A 16316-nucleotide genomic window follows, 5' to 3' on the forward strand; every position below is an offset into this window, starting at 1 on the left:
GGATTATCCGAAAGCTCTGTTCCTGCTGAAGTCCCCGAATGACCTCGGCGAACGACGTTAGCATATTTCCTCAAAGTTTTTGCATCTCGTGAATGGGCGACCCTGAGGGCGGGATGATGAGTTTCAGCGCAGATGAATTCGTGGGCTTGAATTTATGCGCTTGCAGGAGCTTCCAAATGACTTTCTGTTCACGCTACACTACACAATTCATAATGTTTATGGGCACTCAGCACTCTGGAGGCTCAGGTCAGAACGTAAAGGTGTCCAAAAGCATCCAGACTGCCAGTCTAATGACATTGCTGACACTGACCAATAGAATGGGACGCTCTGGAGGTCACATGAGCCTGAGGTCTCTATGCCTAATGCCCAGCGTGGGCTAGAGGGGTATGAAGCCCCCCAGCATTGGGCTGTGGAGCAGTGGAGCTGTGCTCTCTGGAGTGATGGAGCTCCATCCAGTACCTTTGGGATGAGTTGGAGTGAGAACTGACCATCCAACATCAGTACCTGACCTCATTAATGCTCAATCAAATCCTCACAGCAATGTTCCAACATGTAGTGAAGAGTAGAGGCTGTTACTGCAGCACAAACTCACTATTAACACCTTCATTTCAGAAGAAACACTGGCGTCTACAGACTTTTGGACATGAATACCACCAGTGGACATGATTCTGTTTAGCATTGTTTTCTAATTATTACGTTTTTTTTTTTTACAAATTATATTATCAGTATTACAGTTTGAGCGAAAAGTAGAATCTTTGAAATATTTAAATCAATTTCAGAATTTCAGAATTTCTATACTCTTAAAAAAGATGGTTCTTCCAGGGTTCTTTACTAAAGGGAATGGCTCTATTATCTATTATAGCCACTTTCAGCCGAAGGTTTTTTGTGACCGTAATTTCTGTGCATCCCTTATATTTACTGATAACAACAAATGATACTGAGATCAAAAGGTAAACTGGCTGTAAAAAGCAGCAGCATCATAAAAACTGAATATGGCCTCAAACAATGCTGCGGTTTTGGCTTTAGGAACCTCTTCATTCCTCACTAGAGTGCTCAGATGTTACAGATGTTTGTTGAAGTCACTGAGTGGTTTATAGCACTGAAACACATTGAAAACCAAAAGATCAAGTTCAAATAGGAACTGCATCCTAGGCTCCCGAGTGGTGCAGCCATCTGAACGTTGGCCCTACACTGCAAAAATGGTGTCTTGTTAAGTAAAATTATCTTAAATATAGTCAATAAATCTAATATTTCTCCTGTTGTAAGCTTATAAGCTTATTTGTAAGATTATTTTCCTTATCTCTAGACATTATTTACTTTGTTTTAGATCATTTTATTAAGTAAAATTATTTCACTATATTAGCAGATAATTGTGCTTGTTGTAAGAAATGAGCTTAAAACCAGCAAAGTTATCTGCCAGTATAGTGAGATAATTTTACTTAATAAAATGATTTAAAACAAGTAAATAATGTCTAGAAATAAGATAGATAGTCTCATAATAAGTGCACAACCATCTCAAAATGGGAAATATTTGATATATCGACTAGATTTAACATTATTTTACTTGACAAGGTACCATTTTTTGCAGTGTATCATCAAGAATCTAAGAAGATATCGCGGTTTTGATCCCTGCACTGCAACAAATGGTGTCTTGTCGAGCGAAATGATCTTAAACTAGTCGATAATCTAATATTTCCCATTTTGAGATGGTTGTGCACTTATTATAAGATGATCCATCTTATTTCCAGAATTTTTTCTACTTATTTTATTTTATTAAGTAAAATGATCTCACTTTAGTGGCAGATAATTTTGCTGGTTTCAAACTCATTTCTTAAAACAAGCACAATTATCTGCTAATATAGTGAGATAATTTTACTTAATTAAATTACTTAAAACGTAAAAAAATGTCTAAAAAAATTAGATAAATAATCTTAAATTAAGCATACAACAATCTCAACAGGAGAAATATTAGATTTCTTGACTATATTTAAGATCTCCGTCTGTGTCCGGGAGTCCAAGAGTGCACAGTTGTTGTCTCTCTCTCTCTCTGGGTGGGCAGGATGCCCCCCCCGTCTCCCCCCATCACTCAGCGTGAAGCTAGCCAGCACAGGCGTTACATCACTGTTGGCTGATGTAACAGATCTGGTGGTTAGCGTCTCCTCCGAGCGCGTTCAGCTGTACAGTGACGCTGCATTAGCGGCGGTTTGAAAAGATGCAGTGGAGCTTCACAGAACTCAGAAGGCTGTGTTGGCCTTCACCCTCTTAGCACTGGTGGTGTTGTGTGGTTGGGGAAGACATAACTAGTGGGTGGAATTGGAGACGACTTAACTGGACAGGAAAAAATGGAACCGCATCATCAGAGGAGGTTGTCTGGTTGCAGGACAAGAAGCAAACTTCATACAGAACCATCGTGATCAACAGAAGGCCTGTTCTGCAGTATTATGGAGACTCAATGGACCGTCCAGATCAGAGAAGAACCAGATAACGCTTTTCAGCAACACTAACCTCGTCTTACAGCGAATCTGTAGGAGATTTACAAACATTGCAAAGTTGAAAGGAGTGATATGACAGCCCGAGATATAAACAGAGAGATTCAGAGTGGTTTGGTGTGAAATGGTTCAGATGTCTTTACGGTGGTGGTGATAGGAACCAGGGGTCGCCATGACTACAACACAGATATAGACATTTTATTTACTGTCCAGAACCACCAGTGAACCTACACAAGTCTTCTGAGTTTATATGGAATGTTGATGATGGAAAATAGTGGAAAATCTGAAATAAAGTTTTCTTTGGGGACTATTTTGCCTCACAACACCCTGCATATTATGTATCCCTCCACCATGAAGGGAGTTTAAGGCCAAAACTATCATAAACAGTGTCTCAGTCATCAGGCAGTGAATTCATAACCATTACATGTAGTATCTTTGTGTCTTCTGAGTTTTATATGGAACGCTGATAATGGTAAAATAGTGAAAAAATCAGAAATAATTAGGTTCCTTTTCAATTTTTATTTATATATTTTACATCATTTGAAAATGCCAGCTGCTCTTTACACGCTGTGGACATTTCATAATAAATCAACCAATAAGATGCAATTAATTAATTAAAATCATCTCACATTAGCATAAGTTAGTGTTCTATTCTTCTTGTTTTTTCTGCAACATTAATAATATTATATATATCTTGTAAACAGACTGTTTTTCCAGATTGAAAATATGATCCTCTTTTATGATTCCATTCTTGGTTCTTCATCCAGACTCTGTTTACTTCCGTCTCTTGATATTACATTAAACTCAGTCTTCCACTCCGGCTTTATTAGAAACCAGCCAGGGCTCTGTTCTAAAAACAGACTGTTCTTTCTGCTGAACAACCTCTGGACTCACCTTTTGGTTCCAGACGTTGTTTGTTGGGTTTCTTATGAATAATTAATGTCGCTGCATATTACAGTCGCTGATTATTATTTTGATTTATTATTGTGTAAAATCACTTTTGGTTCAGTTATGGATTTATGCTCCCCATGGGAACCGCACAGCATTCATGTCGGATACAACACAAAAACTCATTATTTCATATTCATATTGTCGATTGCATTTTAAATCAGGGTTGGTCCTGGGATGGAGAGCCGCGGTGTTTGTGATTCAGGACGAATCCTCGGCGATTCAGAGCCACATTCAGAGTGATTAAATAAACACTCATCTAAATGAGCTAAGGTCAGCATCATTAAAGCCCTGCTGGAGCGTTTCTGCATAAAAATTACATCAGAAAAAACGGAGCTGATCGTTTTGTCTTTTTCCTACATTTTTATTGATTTTAAAAATATTTGTAGATAATTATACCAAATAAATAAACCAAAAATCATTTTAATTGTTTTTAAAAACGAGTGGGGCTAAACTGCTGTAGGCTGAACGGACGGGGCTAAACTGCTATAGGCTGAACGGACGGGGCTAAACTGCTATAGGCTGAACGGACGGGGCTAAACTGCTATAGGCTGAATGGACGGGGCTAAACTGCTATAGGCTAAATGGGCAGGGCTAAACTGCTATAGGCTAAATGGGCAGGGCTAAACTGCTGTAGGGTGCATGGGTGGGGCTAGACTGCTGTAGGCTGAATGGGCAGGGCTTAAATGCTATAGGCTGAATGGGCGGGGCTAAACTGATGTAGGCTGAATGGGTGGGGCTAAACTGCTGTAGGCTGCATGGGCGGGGCTAGACTGCTGTAGGCTGAATGGGCAGGGCTAAACTGTTGTAGGCTGAATGGGCAGGGCTAAACTGCTGTAGGCTGAATGGGCAGGGCTAAACTGTAAGCTGAAAGGGCGTGGCTAAACTGCTGAAGGCTGAATGGGCAGGGCTTAAATGCTGTAGGCTGAATGGGCGGGGCTAAACTGATGTAGGCTGCATGGGCGGGGCTAGACTGCTGTAGGCTGAATGGGCAGGGCTAAACTGCTGTAGGCTGAATGGGCAGGGCTAAACTGCTGTAGGCTGAATGGGCAGGGCTAAACTGTAAGCTGAAAGGGCGTGGCTAAACTGCTGAAGGCTGAATGGGCAGGGCTTAAATGCTGTAGGCTGAATGGGCGGGGCTAAACTGCTGTAGGCTGCATGGGCGGGGCTAGACTGCTGTAGGCTGAATGGGCAGGGCTAAACTGCTGTAGGCTGAATGGGCAGGGCTAAACTGCTGTAGGCTGAATGGGCAGGGCTAAACTGTAAGCTGAAAGGGCGTGGCTAAACTGCTGAAGGCTGAATGGGTGGGGGGGCTTAAATGCTGTAGGCTGAATGGGCGGGGCTAAACTACTGTAAGCGAAATGGGCGAGGCTAAACTGCTGTAGGTGAAATGGGCGGGGCTAAACTGCTGTAGGCTGAATGGTTTTGTGACATCACAAAAAGTAAGAAATTGCAAACAGGCTGTTCCTGTAGATTAGTTTCCATATATCAGTGGTATGTTTTAAAACTTTAGGAATGTTTACATACTAAACTCTTATCTAAGAAACATGAGGTACTGGCCCTTTAATTGATAAGATTAATGTGATATTTTGACCCCACTGTAAACTGCAGTATGTAATTTTGGACTCACAGTAATGTATACAGACTAAATATGTAAACATTAATCCTAATGGGCTAAAAGTGATGTGTAAGGCGATGGAGGCCGTGCGCCGCGCCATGTTGTACATTACTATGATTTGTCGATCCTGCAGTCGGGCCGGAGCCGTGAGGTTACTGAGAACGAGGAGAAAAGAACCATCTACATGTTTTTGGACAGCCTCCCTCGCTGCTGCGGCTAAAAATAAAATCAGGGTTAACTCCCTGCTGCACAAACGCTCTCCCACACTCTCCATCTTCTCAGTGTGAGTGTGTGTGTGTTTGCGTGTGTGTGTGTGTGTGTGTGTGTGTGTGTGTGTTTGCGTGTGTGTGTGTGTTTGTGTGTATGTGTGTATGTTGGGGGGGGGGGGCTGGCTCCCACCTCTGGAAGTGATAAATGAGTGAGGGAGGTGAGATACTCTGAAAGAAAACACGATCACGTGAGTGTGCAGGAACCTTTACATTCAGGCTGCTACAAGAAACATGACGTCACTTTCATTTGGACTCTGTTAGCATTAGCACTTAGCATTTTCACAGCAACAGCATGAGCACATGTTATGTACCGTTCCAAATGAAGGTTCACTGATGGTTCTGGATAGTAAATAAAATGGCCTGTGAACCGTTTCACTCCTAACCTCTTTGAACGAGTCAACCATTGAAATTTTGAAAGATGGGTGGAGGTCCCCTTTGACATATAAGACACGATTGCTCATTTTGTTTCTAAATGAAAAAAGCAAAAATCTTTCCCACACCATCAGGCTGAATATTCATTTGCCTTAATAATCTTTATCAGGCAGATCAAAGAAAAACAGTGTAGCCACAGTTACGTGCAAAAGTTTGTGCACCCCTGCTCAAAGTCCACGTATTTGAACATGAACACTTGAAGAACCAATCACATGATTAAATGGTTCTTTGCATGGTGAAATAGTTCTTCAGATTAACAGAGAATTGTTGTATATGGTTATACATAGAACCTTTTTGGAAATGGTTTTATGTAGCACCAAAAAGGGTTTTTCTACTGAGACAAGCTTGACAACAATTTCAATAGCAGAACCCTTTTTGGTGCTATATAGAACCATTTCCAAAAAGATCTGAAGAGCCATATCATGCAAACAACGCTTTAATAATGTGAATGGTTCTTTTGAGTTTTAATAGGTCTAAAAAGAACCACTCCTTTCATTAAAGAACAAAGGTTCCTTAGTAAAAAAACAAAGGTTCTATATAGAACGATGAATACTTAAAGAGCCAACTACATGATTAAAGGGTTCTTTGCATGATGAAATTGTTCTTCAGACTGATGGAGAATGTGCTGTATATGGTTCGACATAGAACCTTTTTGGAAATGGTTCTATATGGCACCAAGTTTGTTGCAGCAGAAGAACCCTTTTTGGTTCTATATAGAACCAGATACAGGACACTCTCCATTAACCTGAAGAACCCTTTCATGCAAAGAAACATTTAAGAATGCGAATGGTTCTTTTGAGTGATTCTAAAAAAGAACCCTTGAAGAACCATCTTTTTAAGAGTGTATGATTTTAGGCTTCATCTGGATTCACAGACTTACTTTGATTAGTTTCAAAGCCGACTTGTTAAAAGCTCTTAATGAGCTACATTAACGTCCATTTTAAGTGAATGAAGATTTGGATGGTCCAGCAAAGACCTGCCAGCAAAAGCGGCACTTCTGAGACCTTTAACAGGAACCTTTTTATATGTTCTGGAGTCCGAAGCCGTCTGAGACGCAGGCTGCTTTAAACGCAGTGAAAGTTCTCAGCTCCGCGCTCTGAATGTGAGCGTGAACGTTTGGGGAGTTTCTAAAATAAATTCTCCTCAGGAACATCTTTTAAAGTCCAGCGCCGCTAACTGCTTAAAATTCCTGCCATGCATCTACCTGAAGGCGCATTCGAGAGAAATCTGAGACTTTCCTGAGGAAAAGCGCAGCCTCAATAACACACGCGGCCCAGATACGCCGAATCATTCGCCGCCGGGTTTAATGGCATATTAAAAACACCCACTTCTTAACTTACGAGCAAACAGCGTGTTATTTTAATATGCAAATTAACTGCAAACTGTATCAGCACTTTAGTGTTTCGTTTACTGAAACGCAGTCATGCTTGTGTTTAAGTTTAATGACCAAATAAGAGATCTGATATGAAATATTATGAAAAGATTCAATAGATACAGCAGAAAATAGAGATATAGCAAAACAGTGGCATATTAAAAGCACCCTCGTCTTAACCTATTAGCAAATGATGGCCATTTTATATGCAAATGAACAAAAAACTGTATTTACACTATTCACTTTCAGCTAATAATGTGCAGATGCATTTTTCCTTGTGAATTAGTACTGTTGTGTATGAGTTTCATGACCAAAATGGGAGATTTAATCTAAAATATAACACAGAAATATGAAAGATGCAAAAAATGGTTTCCTCTTCTTAACTTGTAAGCAGTGTATTATTTTAGTATGCAAATGAACTGCAAACTGTTTTTGCATTTTAGTGCTACACTTACTGAAGCGGTAGTACAGTGTACATGGGTTTATGACCAAATATGTAATTTGACAATAAATATAATGAAAGGATGTGAAAGACATTTTAAAAACATCCTCTTTCTAACATCTTATTTTAATATGCAAATTAACTGCAAACTGTATTTGTGCTTTAATATTGTTTCTCAAGTGCAGTTCTTGTGAGTTTAGTGAACAAAATAAGAAATTTGTTATGAAATGTAATGAAAAGATAAATATTACAGAAAATAGATGTTTAACAAAATAATGGTACATAAAAAGCAACTTCTTGTTAATTTATTCACATATGATGGCAGTTTTCATATGTAAATTAATAACAAACTCCATTAACACCATTAAATTGCAGTTAGTAACGTACAAATGCAGCTTTTCTTGCGTATAGTTATTGTTGCATGCAAGCTTAATTACCAAAATATGAGATGTGATATAAAATGCAACACAGAAATCTGATAGATGCAAAAATGGCACATTAAAAGCACCTTCTTGTTAATGTATTAGCAAATTACGTCTAATATAATATGCATATTTGCAGCTTAGTGATGTAAAAATACAGATTTCTTGCAAATAGTTCTTGCAGCATGTGAGTTTAATGACCAAAATAAGAGATCTGATATAAAATATGGAAGATGCAAAAGATGGCACATCTAAAGCACCCTGTTTTTAACAGCGTCTCATTTTAGTATGCAAATTTACTGTATTCACATTTCAGTGTTTCATTTACTAAAGTGCAGTTACTCTTGAATGTGGTGTAATAAGAGATTTGAGATGAAATATAATAAAAAGATATGAAAACTACAAAAAATGTCATATTAAAAGCACCCATTCGTTAACAAATGACCTTATAATAGCTAACTGCATATGCAAATTAATAACAAACTGTATTTGCAGTTTAGAATTGCTCTTATTAATGTGCACTTGCAGTGTTTCTGGCAAATAGTTATTGTTGCATGTGAGTTTAATAACCAAAATAAGAGATTTGATATAAAAAGTAACATAGAAATATAAAAGGTACAAAAAAATGTCCTGTTCAAAGTACCTTCTGATTAACTTACGAGCAAACAACATCTAATTTCAGAATAAAAGTATCAACAAACTGTATTTGCACTGTAGTACTGCAGGCACTCGAGGACAGTCACTCCTGTATGTGGGTTTATTGACTAAATCAGAGATTTTATATGAAATATCACTCACGCCACTAAAATGCAGCTTGTTTTCCTGTTTTAGAACTGTACACTGGTAGTAAAGATCTGTGCCGTTTCCTCGGTGTCGTCTCAGCCACAGCAGGCCGTTCCGCAGCATCTGCGGTTCTAAACCAGCGCACGCACACGCAGCTCCAGCAGCGGCGTTATTTACTGCGTTATTCCAGCACACGTCGGGGATGTTACTCATAAAGCTTTGATGGCGTCTTAAATTAAGCATCTGTTGTTTCTTCTGCCTTAATCAGATTTGATCATCAGAGCCGACGCAAACTTCCAGCCTAATACAGCTAATTAAACGTCCTAATAGATTAACATAATGGGGAGGAGATGATAGTTATACTGCCTGAGTCACCACACATTAGAGTTTACATTACACGGTAGTGTATACGGTTAATCTATACATAAATACACATAGTCTGAGAAGTGCATATACGCTATATACGATGAAACATAGCATATATAGCCGATATACACTGTAAATAATGCATCATATGTAGTCTAAATATACTGTACATAGTTTATATTGCTATACATATTGTAAATACCATGCATAGTATACATATATACCATACACATACAATATTTAGCTATAAATATTGTATGTGTATGGTGTATGAAACCTATATATACACAATGCATGATGTAAATTGTATATAGTTATGCATATACTATACATTGTATTTATACACATTTATATATGCTATGCACAATATATAGAATATGTAGATATACATAGTGTATGTATACAGTGTACATACACACTGTAAATATATGACATGTAGACTGTACATTTATACATATAGTATATAGTTATACATATAGTTATAAACAGTGTGTGTAGCTGATATATACTATAGATAGAGTATATAAATTTATTGTGTGTATATGCATACAATACGGAGTGTATATAATTATGCAGTGTATGCAGCCTATATAAACAATGCATGGTGTATATTGTTATATATAGTATAAACACTGTACATAAAGTTATACATAGCACTTGAAGCATTTATAAACTCTATGTAAGTGTATGTAGCCTATACACCAATCAGGCATAACATTCTGACCACCTCCTTGTTTCTACACTCATTGTCCATTTCATCAGCTCCACTTACTATATAGGTGCACTTTGTAGTTCTACAGTTACAGACTGTAGTCCATCTGTTTCTCTGATACTTTGTTAGCCCCCTTTTACCCTGTTCTTCAGTGGTCAGGACCCCCATGGACCCTCACAGAGCAGGTACTATTTGGGTGGTGGATCATTCTCAGCACTGCAGTAACACTGATGTGGTGGTGGTGTGTTAGTGTGTGTTGTGCTGGTCTGAGTGGATCAGACACAGCAGTGCTGCTGGACCTTTTAAACACCTCAGTGTCACTGCTGGACTGAGAATAGTCCACCAACCAAAAATATCCAGGTTTGGTCTGCTATAATGATGTACATAGATATACATCAAGTATTTACTTTTGTAACATGCAACATTGTATGCAATATAGGCCAAATAGATACTGTCTTGTTCTGAACATACAGCACTGCATTTTGTCTGTTTACATTCATGTAATTTATCAGTAAATAATTTCTTGTTCTGCATTAATGTGCACTGATTGTATTTTGTAATATGTGCAGTAATTATTTGTTGTCTGATGCACTACAGCAACAGAGAATTAGCCTTTTTACAGACGATGCATGCAAGTGGAAGTGAGGCTGACTTCTATGTACTTTCCATGCACACATATTGTTTTGTCATCAAATAAACAGTGTATATATTATCATGCAAACACTGCATGCAGAAAATGACCTGTAAGGCAACACTGTGCCCTGTGACTCCTCTGAACCTTCCTAACCCACACTAATGCAACCCGACCTCCACTTTCTCCACTCCTCAACCTCCATATGCTGCGTTAGTTAAATTATGGAGGTGTTTACAGGCTGTTTGGATGATATATTATAAATATAGAAGCCTCTCCGAGTGTCTCTCTGGGACGTGCTAAGTCCTTTAGCTGTATGACGTCACCAACCTGAGCCTGACTCTGTTTGCTATCAATAGCACCAACGTTTCCACATGAACTGAGAGCTGCGTGTGTTTCTGTTGTTTTTAGTTCTGATCCTACACTCACACTACAGTAGCAGTGAAACAATGACAGCAGCAGAAGCAAAAGATGGTTCTCCAAGGGTTCTTTAGTGAGGACAACGGTTCTATATAGAGCCATGAACACTTAGATAACCCTTTGCATGATTAAAGAGTTTTTTGCATTTTTCATAAAAGGGTTCTTCAGATTGAGATGTAGATGTAGATGGTTCTGTATAGAACCTTTTTTGAAAAGAGTTCTATATAGCACCAAAAAGGGTACTTCTATTGTTACAAGCTTGACATCATAACAATTAAAGATCCCTTTTAGGTGCTACATGGAACCATTTACAACACATTCTCCATCAATCTGAATCTTTCATGATGCAAAGGGTTCTTTGAGTGTTAATGGTTCTATATAATACCATTTTCTTTACTGAAGAGCCCTTGAAGAACCCTTTGCGAAGAGTGTGTGATTTTTGGCAGTCCAGGCTTCAGCTAGACTCACTAACATACGCTCTTTAAAATAGTTCTTCAAGGGTTCCTTAGTAAAGAAAGTTCTATACAGTAAAAAATTCTATATAGAACCATGAACCAATTACGTGATTAAATGGTTGTTTGCATGGTGAAGTGGTTCTTTGGATTGATGGAGAACGTGGTGTATATGGTATTATACAATGGTTTTATGTAGCTCCAAAAAGGGTTCTGCTATCGTCATGATGTCAAGCTTGCTGCAGGAACCCTTCTTGATTCTATATAGAACCATATGCAGCACATTCTCCATCAATCTGAAGAACTATTTCATGCAAATACAGCAGGACAGTAACAGAGCCACATGTTGCCGAGCCCTGGACTAGCTGCACCATTTGAGGTGGAATGGAAAATTCAAATAAGACACTGGCAATTAAGAAGGAGGTGAAGTTTCTATGGCTCTTCTCCTGTTTTTGGATCTTTTTGGTCTAAAAATAAAGCGCTAAATCTCCAAAGCGGGAGGTGTGAGAGAGAGTAAAGCAGAGCAGGAGCTGAACCAACACAACAGAATGAAACCAGACCCGAAACAGAGAATTAGGAACTCAACGTTAATGACTAAAACAGGACTGAGGAGAAAGTACCTCACTTACCTCCACTAATACACGAGTAGAATTAAAGTATTTGCATTTAGCATGAAAACATAAACAGTACAGATCCACTAAACTGTTACTTGAACATTTACTTTCACATGGCCAATTTTACACTGTAAAAAAAAACTTGTCAGATCTACCTAAAAAAATTACTTCATGTGGTAACAAGTAAATTTATTAGTTTATTCAACCTAAATAAATACTTTGAATGAACGATCCTGTCAATCACATAGTTTTTTCAGTTGGACAAAACTAGGTCAATTGCTTGTTACCACATGAAGTGATTTTTTTAGGTAGATCTGAGGAGACACAGTGTAGCCTCTCTTTATTAGAGGCTGTACTGTGCCTTAAGACTGATATACGTCTAAGCTCTGTTCTGGCTGCCTGCTTAATTAAAAAAGCAGCCCGGGCTGAAACACTCCATATAACTTCAGCGTGAACGGGCAGGGCTAAACTGCTGTAGGCCGAATAGGTGTGTTTATTTATATATAAATATATACATACATATATATATATATATATATATATATATATATATATATATATATAAATAAATGTGTCCTAAATGGGCTTCAGTCTCCATAAATGATACATTATTTACAAACCATATCTATTATCTATGATAAAGTCCATTAAAGTAGAATTCTACCAATTTTTTAAAATTTCTGCATGAATAAAAAATGTAAACAGAGCGGTTCAGAGTCATTCAGAGTGGTTTGGTGTGAAACGCTCTGTTCTAGAGAAACTTACCGAGTCAGAACTGTTCACAGTGGTGGTGATAGGAACCAGACGTCCACCTCTAAAAGCTCCCTCACAGAAAGTTCCTACATGAAATGGTTATGAATTCACTGCCTGATGACTGAGACACTGTTTTATGATAGTTTAGAGAACCTAAACTCCATTCATGGTGGAGGGATACATGCAGGGCGCTGTGAGGCAAAATAGTCCCCAAAGGAAACTTATTATTTCAGATTTTCCACTATTTTCCATCATCAACATTCCATATAAACTCAGAAGACTCGTGTAGGTTCACTGGTGGTTCTGGAGAGTAAATAAAATGTCTACATTTGTGTTGTAGACTCCTGGTTCCTATCACCACCACTGTAAAGAAGTCCCAGGCATTGAATTTTGCAGATATTTTGAAAAATTGGGTGGAATTCCCCTTTCACTGAGCTGAAATGTACTGCGCACCGAGTTCATTCTAGGGTGGATATTTTAAAAGGATTATTCCTGCTTGGTAAACTGATACGCCGTAGAGAAACCCATCGCATTCGCTTACCGAATATGACAGTTTATCATCAAAGGTCCATTTCTGAGCGCGGAGCTCGGCTGAATAATGCTGCTCATGAAAGAAACACATTACCTACAAACATATTCAATAATTCGCCTTTTCCAAATATCAGGAGATCTGTCACTCTCCATTTTAACTGCAGGCCAGAGAGCTGCTGTAATTTGACTGCGGAGATAAGCGCGGGTCTGAATGCTGCAGTTCACTTTATCTAAAGCGCTGTGGAAATCTGAGAGCATGAAGTTTCTACAGTGAATCCCTAATGGAGAGGGGAGGCTTATGTGTGCTTTCCTTCAGAGAGAGAGCTCCGTGCTCTCGGATCGTGTAATCTGAGTTGACATTCATAATTCAAACCGTGCCGTCTGAGACGCGCCGTTATTTGATCACGTCCAACAACGAGTGAACGAAAATGACAATGGATCAAAAAGTGAGTTGAAAAAGCGAGAGGAAGCGAAATTCTACGAAACACAACACAAAACCTTACAGGCGCTGTAGGGCTTTCCGAAGAAGACGCCAGGCTGAAGGTGTGGGTGAAGTTCATGAACAATTTGCTGGAGTGAAAATGATTCAGGGTGATTCTGTTCAGTTTTTCTGCAAATAAATTCAATTGCAGCCCCTCAGTCTTAAGGGAAAAGGAAAATATTACATTTAATTGACAAAACATTGTGCAAGGCTTGGTTTCACTGTAAAAAAAAACAAATCCAACTTATATAATATATATGTAGATGCTGTCAGTGATGAATGCATAAACTATTAGCATGATTTTGTCATGTATGTAATGTGGTTGTAGGTTAAAAACCATATATACCCAATATCTACCCCCCTTACTTCAGATGTCATCAATCAGCCAAGACATGTTTGCTTCTCTAGTTTTAGCTCTGGAGCTATGAGGCTAATTAGCTACCATGTACACCAATTAGCATGGTGCTAACTGCATGCATAGATTACTGTGTACGACATACATTTATCTTTAAAAAAAACAAAAAACAAATCATTGACAAAAGAATGGGCAAAATTCTGACTAAATGATTTTTATTACGCAAAATTAATGCAGTCTAATGCAAAAGTCTAGGCACTCCTCATCAGAGGACATCATTAATTCATTTTCTAATTGCAAATAGCTCTTTTACAAAACTACTTGTTGAACGTAATAAATTAGGGGAAAAAAAATCCATTAATTCGCCATATTTATGGTGTTATTTTATTAAAATGTTACATTCAGCCAATAAATAGAAATTGTGCAAGTAAAATGTGCAGAGATGTGTTCCCCCTAGACCAGGGGTCAGCAACATGTGGCTCCGGAGTTGCATGCGGCTCTTTTACTGCCCTGTTGTGGCTCCACAGCTGAATTAGATTAGTAGGTAAAAATAAAATAATCCTCCTTTACAGTAAAATAAAGCTCTGCTGATCGTTCAACACAGTTTAACAATAAATGATCTTAAACTCTGGAGTTAATGTAGAACTGCTAATTCACCCTTTAACCCTGAAGATCAGCACAGACGTATTTGTGTTTATAATCACTCCAGCTGGTTTCCTGATACGTTTTCCCGTTCCACCTTAAATCCTGCACCAGCTACACTCTACATTAATTTAAGGTGGAACGGGAAAATTCGAACAAGAAGCTGGAAAATGAGAAGCGACTCCATCCTCACAGAAAGTTGAACACTGAGAGACATTTTACAAGAAACTGTTCTACTTTTGAGGAAAAGTTTCCTGCTGGAGATGCGAGAAAAGCAGCTGAGCTAAGTCTGTGTTTTCGTTTATATTGTATTTTTTATCCTATACTAGTACTTTAGCACACACTGAGACACATTTACAGCCAAGATGGTAAAATGGACATTACATGTTGTGGCTCCCAAGTTGGTTACATTTTTGTTGAAAGGACAAAATTGCTCTTCTTAACATTTGGGTTGAAGCCCCTGGACTAGAGGAGGTTTTAGCTTATTTGCAATAAGAAAATCAGCAACAACAAACTTTTCCATAAGGCTGAACTTCGGTCCAAACAGTATCAGAACTAATTGATAAAACATGAAGCAGAAACCACAAAGTCTATTTGAGAGAACATGCAGTTTGAACTGACAATGCTAATTGACAATGCTAATAAGCTTCCATTACATGTTAGCTACATTAGCCTTGTAGCTCCAGTGCTAAAACTAAATAAGCAAACTTTAAATGCTAAATATGACTTGGCTAATCAACTGCATGCAGAGTAAAGGAGGTGAAAAACTGTGTTAATCTGATTTTCCACCAAACTCTCTCTAACATTGTTGTTTAACACAAATCTGAGCTTGGCAAGTCCTTCGCTGAGGTGCTAAACAGCATTTTGCTAATTGATTCGTTCCTATTGTATTAAAATAAACAACTGTGCATGAAGAGAGAAGTCTTACCAGAGCGCAGTACATCTCCGGAGGGTCTCCACAGGTGATGTTGGGGGGGTCCAGGCTCACTCTCAGGTATTTAGTCATGTCGGTGGCCTCAGGCTGGCAGGCCATGTAATGCCAGGCCAATCTGTCCTCCGTGTAAACCTGCGACTTACACACGTCGTAGTGCCCCCATGAGGCCGGGTAGTGCTGCATGGCGCAGACCCAGCTCAGCCAGAGACAGCGCACGGCTAACAGCAGCAACAGCTGCATGGCTGAGAACACAAAACTGGACGATATGGACGATAAGGAGGGAAGATTGAGTGGAGAGCCAAGCTGGATTTAAAAACACAGAGAGGTGGGCGTCTGCGTTAGCATGCTAGAGCTAAAGCTGTGTTAGCTAATGCAGCTTGCTAACTAATATAGCCAACAAGCTGTCTCAGGCTTGGTGAACTTCGCTCATTTACTCATCATACGCTCCGACTGGGCTGCCTTGCACATCTGTAAGCCGCCGTTTGAGGAAAATATGTTGCTTCCTGCGAGATTCTGTAAGTGTAGTCCATGTCAGGTCATCGTTTCCTTCGGGCACTTCATAGTCTGTAGGAAATAAGAGAGGAGAAGAGAGGAGATAAGGCTCGGTTAGCAAAGGAGAGAAGAAGAGTAGAAGTGGGAGAGTTGAGTTT

General features: G+C 38.9%; 1 protein-coding gene across 1 annotated transcript in view; it reads right to left on the minus strand.

The window, feature by feature from the left end:
* The window catches only part of LOC118797422 (netrin-G1), a 104153-nt gene extending 88240 nt beyond the window's left edge, over positions 1–15913 (minus strand). The window contains exon 1 of the mRNA XM_036556771.1: positions 15661–15913. Within this exon, the coding sequence (XP_036412664.1) occupies positions 15661–15906 (246 nt within the window). The 5' untranslated portion in view covers positions 15907–15913. The remainder of the gene's footprint in view (positions 1–15660) is intronic.
* Positions 15914–16316: the final 403 nt, after the last annotated feature.

This window comes from Colossoma macropomum, unplaced genomic scaffold, assembly GCF_904425465.1.
Source record: "Colossoma macropomum unplaced genomic scaffold, Colossoma_macropomum, whole genome shotgun sequence".
Taxonomy (NCBI): Eukaryota; Metazoa; Chordata; class Actinopteri; order Characiformes; family Serrasalmidae; genus Colossoma; species Colossoma macropomum.